This window comes from Macrotis lagotis, chromosome X, assembly GCF_037893015.1.
Source record: "Macrotis lagotis isolate mMagLag1 chromosome X, bilby.v1.9.chrom.fasta, whole genome shotgun sequence".
Lineage (NCBI taxonomy): Eukaryota > Metazoa > Chordata > Mammalia > Peramelemorphia > Peramelidae > Macrotis > Macrotis lagotis.
Genome location: NC_133666.1, coordinates 219,218,742 through 219,231,531, shown reverse-complemented (window position 1 = coordinate 219,231,531; position 12,790 = coordinate 219,218,742). Strand labels below are relative to the sequence as shown.

At 31.7% G+C, this 12,790-nt stretch overlaps 1 protein-coding gene across 4 annotated transcripts in view; it reads right to left on the bottom strand.

Annotated features, from left to right (window-relative positions):
* MCTP1 (multiple C2 and transmembrane domain containing 1) overlaps positions 1 to 12,790 on the bottom strand; it is a 528,212-nt gene that overhangs the window by 280,176 nt on the left and 235,246 nt on the right. For 2 of the 4 annotated variants that reach the window (XM_074200500.1, XM_074200501.1), the window contains 2 exons: positions 8,227 to 8,286; positions 1,434 to 1,508 (listed from right to left, as the gene is read on the bottom strand). The exons of the other annotated variants lie outside the window; for them this stretch is intronic. In XM_074200500.1, the coding sequence (XP_074056601.1) occupies positions 1,434 to 1,508; positions 8,227 to 8,286 (135 nt within the window). The remainder of the gene's footprint in view (positions 1 to 1,433; positions 1,509 to 8,226; positions 8,287 to 12,790) is intronic. 4 annotated transcript variants of the gene reach the window in all.

Below are 12,790 nucleotides of genomic sequence, written 5' to 3'. Positions count from 1 at the left end.
GGCTGGGAAAATATTTTTGCACTGCAAAAAGTTCAGCAATGGAAGACCAATAATTATGTGACCAAGCTAAGGGAATATTTTTACTGATAAAAAAATAATGCAGTGGGCAGCTAGGTGGCACAGTGAATAGAGCACAGGCCCTGGAGTCAGGAGCACCTGAGTTCAAATCCGATCTCAGACACTTAATAATTACCTAGCTGTGTAGCCTTGGGCAAGCCACTTAATCCCATTGGCCTTGCAAAAAACCTAAAAAATAATAATAATAATACAGAGAAAGTTACCTTATTAAAAAGTACTTTTCCCTTTCTTTTAAAAGGGACAGTCTATCAACAGAAGCATTCATTAGTGTAGCAGTTTTACTTTTGTTACAAAATGTTTATAGTCCTAAGTGCTAGGAAGTACTAGAAAGCTTGAAGCAAAACTAACATATAAAGGCAATGATGAATGAAACATAGATTACAAACAACAGTGAAATATAAAACAGACAAGAAAGGATAAGAAAACCCTAAAAAGTCAACCACATGCATTCAAATACTTGAACCTCTGGAAATTAACCCCAAAGTTCTTAACCTTGGATTCAACTTATTGGACGTATATACGTTTTTACCTTCTCTGTGGTTTGCTCCTCTTCTCCATTTAGCCAAGATTACCTAATGCAATAGTATTCATTTTAACCACTCCTTAGTCAATATATTGCCTACATTTCTAAAAACACATTATTATCCAATTGTAAGTATAGATATTGTGATAGTAGTTTGGCTAATACATTTTGAACATTTGAAGAGAAAAATATTGGGTTCATTTGGCAAATGGAGAAATAAACTTTTGTTTAATTTTCTAAATGACAATTTTATTAAAAAAATCAAATACCTCCTCAAAATAAAAATGTGCATTTTTATATCTGGGTATTATAACAAAAATTATTTACTGAGTGCCTACAGTATGCCTACTAGAATATAAAATAAATATAAGACAATATTCAATAAACATAGATCACAGATACCACTCCTTCCCATCTTTCCTTCTCTTCCTTTTTCTTTCCTTACCTTTCCTTTTGTTTCCTTTCCTTTCCTTTCTTCCTTCATTCCTCCCTTTTTGCTCTTTATAAAAAACAAAAATAAAATGAAACAAAAAACTATCCCCAAAAAGCCATTTATCCTTTTACTGATTTACTGATTCCTGACTCCAAGTAATAATATAGTTTTAGAAATTCAAATAAAATAGGCATTGTCGATTTTTGCAATTTCAGCTATCAAGGATTTCAAAGCAGGTGAGTAAATTAGTTCAATTAAAATGAGTGTGAATAAATTATTGCTTTTAATCATGCTATAAAAACAATATGGACAAAGAGATGAATTTTTAACAAGGTCATTCTACTATCAGTTTGTTGCTCATGTAAGATTAGAAAGGGCAAATGGAATAGCACAACTTACTTGTGTATTTTGACAACAAGGATTCTGGAGTTCTCTGGAGAAGCCCAAGGCTGGAAAAGCAGGGGTTCTGTAAGTCTGGATTGAAATGAATGGTCAGAACTATATGAGGATGTGAAAGTGTGCCTACCCCTCCCTAAGCTTCCTAAGTGTTTGAACCATCTTCACAAACTACTTTTTGAAAAAAACAGTTTCTTGTGATATAGAAAGGATAAGCAAAGTATGTATGTATACATATATATGTATGCGTGTTTGTGTTTATATATATGATGGTTATTGCTTTCTTTTGGTAGGATGATTCAATGGAATTGGAATACTAGCCTTCCATTATAATAATGGGACTTCTATGAGCTCTTATTGAAGTCCTACCAAACTGGTCAGGTTTCAAGTACAGTTCCACTACTGTATTATATGTCCACTTGTTGCCAACTGGACTGTTGCAAATTGACAAGTCTCAAGGGACCAATATGATTCTTAAAAGGTTTCTTACTAGAATGATCAAGTCTGTGATTAGAATAACTGCTGAAAATCATCAACTAGCTTGAAGGGGAGACTATTCTGTATGAAGAGAGGGTTCCCTACACCATATTAAGTAGTTTCTATTTTCTCTGTGTAAATAATAGATCCCTGAAATACTGAAATAAGCATAATTGATCATCAAGGACTTGTGAGATTTGTAATGATGTAATGATCAAAGGAATAAAATTCAGGTTTGTCTATGAAACTAAATAAATGGCAAGGAGATATTTGTGGGGTGGGATCAAGTGGAGAGCAATTTTTTTAGTCTCAAACATTATTTTTTAAAATGTTTCTTATGCAAAATTATATAGATGAAAAGCTACACAAAATGGCGAAGGCTCCCACATGATGTTTCATGCTATTTGCTACTAGTTTTATCATGAGCGGACATTACACAATCACATAAAGAGAACATTTCAAATAGAAACAGGTTGAAAGTAAATATATTTTACTTTAAAGAGACATATGCAAAGCAATAACAACAATAAAATAGTACTCCATATCTCCATATGAAATCAGCAAACAATCTGACTTAATAGTATTATATCAGAGATTTATAGTGGATCCAAACAAGAAAGATAGTAAGGAGCAAAGGATATTATGGGGGGGGGAATAATTTAAATACCCAGTGTGATTGAATATGGCAGTTAGAAAATGATATTAGCAGACATTCAGAAATCTCCTAAGAAGAAAGATGCCAATAGGGTCATCAAATATAGCAATATGGATAGGGAGAAATAAACTGGACCAAAATCACCCTCTAGACTATTTTGGAAGATAGACTAAGCTTTAAAATTGCCATCAAAGTCATCTCTGGAAGTCCGAGTATCATGATAATGTTGTGGTTCAGTCATTTCAGTCATATCTGACTCTTTGTGGCCCTACTTGGGGTTTTCTTGGCAAAGAGTCTGAAGTGGTTTGCCATTTCCTTTTCTGGAACATTTTACAGATGATGAAAGTGAGGTAAACAGGATTAAGTGACTTGCCCAGGGTCATGAGGAATTAAATGGCAGAGATTTGGATGAAATACTTTATAATTGCCTTTGTGTGTGGTTTCTATTTTCTTATTTGTATGCATGCTTCTTTTTTTTAAGAGGGTAGGTAAGAGAAAGGACTTTCTGTTTTATTTGTCTTGTAGTATTTCCAGGTCCTAGTACAGCATCTGGAACATAGTAAATGTTTGGGAAACCTAGGTGGCACAGTGGATAGAGCACAGGGCCTGGAGTCAGGAAGATCTGATTTCAAATCTGGTCTCAGACACTTATTAGTTGGATAACCCTGTGACCCTGTTTCCTCATCTCTAAAGTGAGATGGATAAAGAAATGGCAAACTACTCCAGCATCTTAACCAAGAAAATTCCAAATGGGGTAACAAAGATTTAGACTGAAGTACAAAAACAAAATATTTAGTTATTGGCTGATTGATTGAATAGACTGGAAAAAATATATCATGCATGTAAGAAGCAAATTGAGAATTCAGTTTCTCAGCACAAGACTTCCATTGTTCAATATATCCTTTTGTATTTTCAAGATAGAGTTAGAATTTAGTTTAACACAGTAGTAAAATAGCAATATATATATATATATATATATACACATATATACATATATATATATATATGTATCTGTGAGTTAGTTGCTATGAGAAATTCCTCTACCAATTCAGACCAGTCTTTACATCAAATCTTAGTGACTGTCTTGAGGATCAGAGATGTTCTGGGCATGCCCATGAGGCATCAAAGTGCCCCATAGTGAAACGAGCTTTACCCTGGAACCAAGAAAACCTGAATTCAAATTCAAACTCAGTCTCAGACACTCACTGTAATCTTTTTGCAAATCATCTAACCTTTGTTTGCATCAGTTTCCTCACTGCAGGATGAGAATAATAATTTCCTCACTGTAGAATGATAATAATAATAGAACCTCTTTCAGGGTTCTGATGAGGCTCAAATAGGATCAAATGAAATAATATATATTAAATGTTTAGGCATCCCTTCCCCATGGTCCCCATAGTAAAGTTAGACACGGGATTTAATCCTAGTTCATCCTGACTCTAGGTTCACTATTCTATCAACCAACCCAATGCTACCTCTTATTCGACTGGCCGCTTCTTCTCCGCCTTCTCCTTCTCCTTATTCTTCTTATTAAAATATTTTTGACTCCTTACCAAATAGGCCTATTATTTCCTAATTCTGAAACCAGGTCAAAAAAAAATAAACCAGCCTATTTAGTTTTTATCATATGGCAAGAGTCAGTGTTATTCTTCCTACAAAATCTTTATTTCCTAATAATCCTCTGCTTTTGTTGCCTTTGATTCATTCTTATGTCTCTCTAGCCCTTCTATATAATCACCTAGACATTATAAAACTGGTGGGAAAGATAATGCTTGTGTGTTTACAATGAAGCAGTATGCCTGTTAGAGTCCATTTTCCCTCTATTTTCTGCACAGGGATACATGTGCCTTTATTTAATCAAATGACCCATGAGACGCTTTACAAAGAAGAGATAATGACAGCTTCAGTGTGACTGTTTTGCACTATGAACACCCATACTTATCAAAGCATGGTGCAATTATCAGCTCAGTCCCAGTCACAGAAGCTTTCTATCTTTCTCTTTCCCTACTAAGCTCATTCCAGTGAATTGCACCCAGATGATGTGCTCCACAAGTGGATTTGCAGTTCATCTATCTTTCAATGCAGGTCTGCCTCTTACAATAAACCCTTTAGTACTCTGTCCAATTTAGTTTTAGAACTATAGTCTTATTAAAACTCTTTGATCTTTTATTTTCCTTGGAAGACTATTTTCAAATAGAGTGATCCTCAATGGAGATATTTCCCTTATTTTAATCCTAAAATTTTCTTTGTAAAATGCACTTCTATCCAATTTGACAAAAAAAGTTATTAAATTATTATTAAATGTCTGTTTTGTGAGACTTTAGATAAGAAACAGGACTGAACTTCTAAAAGCTTAAAGTCTAATGGAAGATATAGCATATGCATAAGGAATTAAAAATGAAAATAATGTGTAAGTATATTAGTCAGGTACGAAAATGTTTTGGCCAACATCTGAGAGAACATAGTATTTGCACATTTTACTGTCACCTATTTCCATATTATATTGATATGTTTTGTAAAGGTCACAAATATTTTAAAGCCTCAACTTTAATCACTGTAAAAAAAGAAATACTATCTTCTGCTAATCCACATATTTTCTTCACTAATACATTTGATGTTTCTGTGAAATAAACCATTGAATTGCTTAATTTTCTGCAATAAACTTATTCTTGGTCAACATATCCTATTTAACCATGTTAATATGTAAACTGTTTTTCTAAAAAAAGTAATCTTTATTTAGTATATGTCTTAAAGGTATTTGGGACTGATATTTTAGGATGTTGAGTGACTGATGAAAATTATAATTAAAAAATTATCTAGAAAATCACAATCCCCTGCTTGAGACTCAGATAAATCTAAAACTTTGAGTCTCACTTTATTTTAACTCCCCTTCCCCCAAATTACAACCCTTATAGATCCATAATAATCTACATCAGTTCTTTGTTTTGGGGGGGGGTTTATTTTTAAAAGCATAACATTTTAAAACTACTTATCAAACATATGCTGGTTTTAAAATTTTACAATTTATCTGGACCACTTTTATTTTGAGTCCTTAAAAAGTGATCTTTCTGACAAACTGAAAAACATTTCACCAGGATCTACTATTTTCTTAAATCAATTGATGGACACTTATAAACTTCATTCATTCCTTAATAAAATATATTTTGGCTTTTCTAGGTACTAATCTCTTCATGAGAGAAAGCAAATTCTCCATTCAAGATTGGCTGCAATAATTAAGTCTTTGGGTCTTTGTCCATACTTTTGTAAGAAAACAAAAAAAAAGGAATCATGTGGTCAAAGAGAAATAGTATTGATAATCAGACTAATTCCTGATTTCATATGTATATATATATATAATTCATACATACCTTCATATTTTTAAAGAAGAGTTTTGAAAAACTGATTTTCTGATTAGGAAATCAAAATGCTGAACAAGAGAACATCTGTGTGTTCTTCAATACATTCATAAATCAATAATGTTGGGAGAGATTGGAAAAATTCCACACAATGTGGGACACATTTATTAGGGAAATCACAAAGTCACATTTCTCCATAGGTGTACTTTCTACATTTCATAACTGACTCTAAAATGTTTTACAAGAATTGCTGCTCTACCTATCATTGAAATATTTTTTTAAATATCTAGAATAAAGTACAATGTGGATGGTAGTCCTTGGGAAATTAGATTACACAGTAACCTGAATAGAGCTTGGAGTCAGGAAGTCTTGAGTTCAAATGCTATTTCAGACACTTATTTAGCTGTGTGACTAAGAAAATAATTTTACTTTTCTCAGTATGTTTTGTCATTTATAAATGGGAGAAGCTGAGCTTGGTCTTTAAAGTCCCTTCCATATCTAAATCTATGATCCCTACTGTACCAGTAAATAGCTATATGATCTTGGGCATTCCTTGCACTTCAGGTTCTTTATCTGTAAAATAAAGTTGGGCTAAACCTAATACTTTTATGATCTCTGAACAACACTCAAACCAGGTAGTCAGAAAGAGCCTTTCTGTTAAACTTCAATGGCCAATATAAGTTTTTCCTTTTAACTTCATGTTTGGTACAAAAAACATCAGTTAAAGAGAGTTGGGAAAATGTCAAAGATCAATATTGGATAATTAGAATCAATTAAACTTAAAGTTTAAAGAAGATATGGTGAAAAATTAGGAGTTTAATAGATAAGTGAAAAAACTATCATGTAGAGCAAGTTGTGGAAATGGATTAATATCTGGTAGTATATCTTCAGCAAAATGAAACAGAATAGGGTTTTGCACATATATTATGTGATTGTGTATATATATATATATATATATTATATATATATATATATATATATACATATAAGGTGTCTTCTAGTTACCTATATTGTATGTATATGTGGTGTAAGAAAGGTGGGGGAATAGAAGAAAATATTATAGTTTGTTCTAAATAATGTAATTAAAATTTTTATTCATTCTGATTAATTAGAAAATAAAGAAATGATAATTTTACAAAAATCCCTCAATAATCTTAAGGATGTTGAATAATTCAAAAGATGGGAGCCCACAGCTAAAATTGTTCTCAGATTAAATTCTCTGGGCAATTTAATAAAATGAATAAACAAAGAAGTCATTTCATTTACTTCCAGAAAGTAAATGGAATAAGTAAATACCAGAAGTCTCTTATGAAGAAACCTTCAATGAAATGAAAAAAAGATAAGGTTTTAATCCTTAATTTATCTATGATCATTGAAAGTCTATACTAGAGTTCAGCTAGGAAGGGGAACAACTATTACTTTTGAGGAAGAAGGACCTTTACTTCTACACTGGTCAGTTCATTAACATTCAACAGTATAAAAACTGTGTTGGGCCTAATCTCTTTAGAATTTGGGCAATGAATGGTTTAAGGGATCTAAATGTTTTTTAAGGATCAAAAAAACCCCAAGAAAATAGCAGCATCAAACATAATCTGTAAAACTATGTAATGATGACCCAGTAAAATTTCAAAGAAAGAGGAAAGGAAATTAGTAATTAGTTCATAGCAAAATGTATTATTATAGCAGGGAAAGTTGGATGATAGGGCTCATAAAAAGTAAGTAACATTGAACTGAAATCTCTTATTTCAAAAAATTATGAAGAGGTCTCAATTTTCTCTTTCCTTAATTACAAAGCAGGGTTATAGTCTTTTTTTGAATTCAATAAGGCATTTTAAATAAGGACAATGTTTGAAATCGTGCATAAATGATCAAAAACTTCTATGGAATAGTAAAGAAATTTTCAAACATGGTTGAGCTCTAAAACTTTTAGCAAAATATCTATGTCATGGCAAAAACAAGGCACCCATAGCATATATTTTCAGCAGGAGAAAGATGGAACTTTAATGGGCCCTCTATTTCAGCTAATGTTTATCATTTTCTGAAGATGTTAGTTCTAAATGTGTGACAAAATTCTTTACTCAAAGAATTCAATTGAAAGCAAAGAGTTTTAGAAGTAACATAGGTTTTTAGTTTTTATGAATGAAAAAAATAAGAGGCATTAAATTTAGGTGCAATAAATGACCTACTATTCAAAATTAAGAGGACCAAATAAAGAATGTGAAAAGTCTTTGGCAGTTTGTATTGAAACAAGTTTTCTAGTCCCAAAACAAAAGTCAAGAGTATCAATGTAACATATTTAAAACATTACCCTCCACCAGAAAGACTTCACTGAGAAATACGATCCAAGCACTTCATTTTCTGAGAGGTCCTAGAAATAAACAAATATTTAGCTAACTCTGAGTTTGTTTCAGGAATACATTAGCAAAAAAAACACAAAATAAAATGAAAACAAAACAAACAACCCTTTGCTTTCCTATTTGGAATGTTCTTCATATTGATTGTTTTTTCCCATCAATGACGTTGAGAGTCAGAGAAGTTTTTTTTTTTTGAAAAAAAAACTTGTTTGGACATCATCCACTTACCATTTCATTCTTGGGAACTCTTCAATAAATCTCTTAATCTTTAAATAACAGAATTATTAATAACATTCAAAACATTTAATTTTCAGATAAAACAAAATTCCTTCTTTTCTTTAAAAAATTATAGGCCTCCAGAGCATTTTTAATGACATATGTCAAGAGTCTAGTCCTTCTGCAACATGTCCATAGACTTTTCCCGATGTATCTCTAAACTGATAAAAACCTTTTTTTTTTGTCTGAGTAGATAGTGTTCAGAAGTTCATGTGGTTTCATCAGGCAAATGTACTGGTATTTTAAAAGTAAAACAGACTTTGCCTCCTAATTAAAATTCAAATCTATCCTATTACAGTGTTAAAACTGATGCCCAAAAGAGATTATTTGTGGCCAAATGAATGCAGTCATTTGGAACAATTTATTAAAAGAAATAAACTTTGAGAAAATTCTCTACTGGTCTAAAAATGGTTCAGATGTAAGAAAAATGCAGTCATTTATAGAATTTAAATATTACTCTCTTTAAAGCAGCTCTCAATTTCTCATATGAGGACTTTCTCTCATTTAAATGAAATGTTTAATTACAACATTTATGGTAAAGAACTAGAACGTGGGATAGTGAAAATGAGTCATGGGTTGGTACAAAAATCTGTGCCTATCATTTTCAAGATGACAGCTAAGAATCTGAATGTTCCATCAAAAATTAGCTTAGAAATTGCCAAAAAAAACCTATCAGTGCCTTCTGTATTCCAGAAGAGATGAAATATTGGAAGAAAAGAATCTATATGTAAAGGGATATTGATAGCAGCTCTTTTCTGGTGGTGGAGAGGTGGAGATTGAGAGCATGCCCAGTGATTATAAAATGACTGAAAAAAATTGTGGTATGTGATTGAGATGAAATGCTGTTCTGTTTTGGGATATGATGAACAGGATGCTCCCAGTAATAACCTTACATGAGCAGATGGAAGGAGAAATGCACCTTATATAAAGTAACAGCATTGTTGCAGCATGAGCTGCTGTGAATGACCAATCTTTTTTCAGCAATGATGAAAACTGTGAAGAACTTTTGATAAAGAATGCTATCCATCCCAAAGCAGAGCTGATGGTATCTGAATAGACTGCTTTTTTTCCAATTTACTTTTCTTGAGGTTTCTCTTTTGTTGGGAGGGGGGTATGTTTACTTTTACAACATGACTGCTGTCATGTTATTAATTTTAAAAAATGTTATGTCAAAAAGGAAATGTTAAAAAAATTCATTAAAAGGAAAAAAAAGAAAATTCCAAAACAATTCAAAAGGTGTGTTTGTATGTGTATGGTATATCTGATCCATTAGATTTTTATTTCACTTACTGCCTTTTACTGAACATTTTGTATTCAGTAAAGTGAAATGCCTAGAGCTATACCTTTCCAGAGAAGAAGAATCCATTTTCAGAAGATATACCTTAGATTGTAAAAATAGATTTTTTTCATATCTTTATATCCCTCAGCACCTAGAAAAACATGGGGCTCATAGGAAGTCCTTATTAAAATAGTTTCATGTACAGTTAATTGCATATCATCTCTTGTACTTGAGTCATACTTTCATATTTCTTTATGATATTAAAATGATTTTGAGTTCTTAAAGTCTAGAACAGTGATGTCAAACTCAAATAAAAACAAATCCCTGTAGGACACTCACTTGAGTTTTGCTAATTGTGAGTTTGATACCCCTGCTGTATGTAAGTAAAATTATAAATCTTAGCAGCCTCACCAAATTGACAGATCTTCTAGTAGGTATAGGCCCATGATAGATCTGTCATCTCAAGACTAATCCAAGTTTGAAGAGAGTTATCATCAGAAAGGGAACTATTTATTGATGAATATTTTGATCAGAGAATCTGTACTGTGTTCTACCAAGCCATGAATGGGTTCCATTTGCACAGGAAGAATACTAGCTCAGATGAAATCTGAAATTATTTGAAATTCTGAACAAATATTATGTGGTTCATCTCTTTGATAATACTAAGCTGTCTTCTGTTAAAAAGGTAAAATGGAGCTTGGAGTTCTGAAAAACTTCTTTAAAGAAACACTTTTGAATTTGAAGTTTGTTGATAGAGAGATTATTTAGAAAATCTATATTCCTGAAATCTTAGAACAGCAATATTGCTTGTATTTCTCCCTCAGTGAAAACACAGTATGATAATTTTTCTGACATAAAGAATACTATTACTTGTGAAATTCACTGAAAGTAAATTTTAATGATTCTTATTGGAATTTTCAGTTTTAAAAAACACCCTTTTATTTCATTTTAATGTACATTATTGAAATTTCTATTGTCTATTAAAATATATATAAAGTGTTTATAGTTTTTTACTACAAAGAAAAGCAAACTTTTTATAATGTAGGTTTACAACTTCATATGCAGTTTTACTTTTCTGTTCTACTTTATATATAAAATATCCATGATAAATAAGGAACTGATTCAAATAACAGATCAAGAACTATTCCCCAATAGATAACTGCTGAAAGTTTTGGAAGAGGCAGTTTTGAAGAGAAATCCAACCCATTAACAGCCATATGATTATGCTCCAAATCATTAGTCATTAGAATAATTCAGCCATTAAACTGGCAAAAAATCACAAAAATGGAAGATGATAATGGATGGAGAAACTGTTTGATGAAGACAGTATAAATTAATAAACCAAAAATGCAATTTAGAATTGGTTTAATTTTGAAAAGGAGTTTGGAACTCTACTCCAAAAGTCACTAAATTCTTTTTTCAGAAATTTTATTTATTTAAGATAATGGAGTTAAGTAACTTGCCCAAAGTCACACAGTTAAATAATTATTAAGTTTCTGAGATCAAATCTGAACTCAGGGCTGACTCCAGGGCTCCATACACTGCACCACTTAGCTTCCTCTAAATTCCTCATACCCTTAGTTCTAGCAATGCTATTGCAAGAGAATCAATAAGTATAAAGGTATTTATGGCACTTTTTTTGTAATGACAAAGATTTGGAAACTTAGACTGTTATTACTCATCAATTGCAGAGTCCTGAGAAATGAAGAAAGGGAAGGTTTCAGGTAAATCTGGGAAGACTTGTAAGATGTTATGGAGAGTGAAATGAGAAAACAGAAACATAAATTTATATAATAACATTGATATGAAAAAAGTTTGAAAGACTTTAAGAACTCTAATGTAATTATAAACATGATTTCAAAGAATTAGTGACAGAGTTGATGAATTTAGGGTGAAAATGAGTCATACTTTATTCTTAGACAAGGCCAACTGTACATTTGTTTAGTTTGACTATGCATACATGATATAGTGGGGTTGCTTTTTCTTTTATTTGGGGGATAAGGGTAGCTAGGTGGTGCAGTGGATAGGAGTCAGGAGGACCAGACTTTGAATCCAGACTCAGACACTTGACACTTACTAGCTGTTTAACTTAACTGTGATTGCCTCACATCCAGGGCCATCTCCAGTCATCCTGATTTATATTTGACCACTGGACCCAGATGACTTTGGAGAAGAAAGTGAGGCTGTTGATTTATCACAGCATTCCCTCACTCTAATCCAATTCATGTACTTGTCAAGATATCACCTCCTTGATGACATGGTCCTCTTTGAAAACAAAGTACAGACATCATTTTAGGGAAAAGGAATAAAGAAAAGGGGAATAAAGATTGAGAAAGAACTGATAAATAGAAGTATGTATAGAATTATTTTACATATACATATAATTGTATCTAATGGTAGCCAACTCCAGGGTGAAGGAAAAGATAAAAAAATGAAATTTATATAACTTTATCATATACTTAAAAGAATAGCAAGTTGTACATAATAGTTATGCTGATACATATTCAATCATTTTTTATCATACTATGTTATGGAAATGCTTGTTTTATTCCATAAATAAAAAATAAAATAAAGACAAATTTTTAAAAAGGAAAAAGAATGGAAAAAGAAGAGAAGAGGATCACAGAAGCATTAAAAAATACAAAGAAATGAACAGAACAAAAACATACATTGAGGAAAACAGACAAGTAGGGCAGTTTTGAAAATAACATGGCAATTTTATTATACAGGGTCCTTTAAAGTTCTAGTGCAGTTTCAAGTTACTAAAGCTCCCTTAAAGACTTGAAAAAGAAAAGCAAGGTCTTTGTAATAATAGATTTATAACTTCATATGCTGTTTCATTTCCCTGTTCTTCTTTGGATATAAAAATGCTTAGATTATTTCATGTTGGTTCATTTCACAAAAAAAATTTTAAAAATATATTATGTACAAATTATGTTTTGAAAGTTAAAAATCTTCATTTT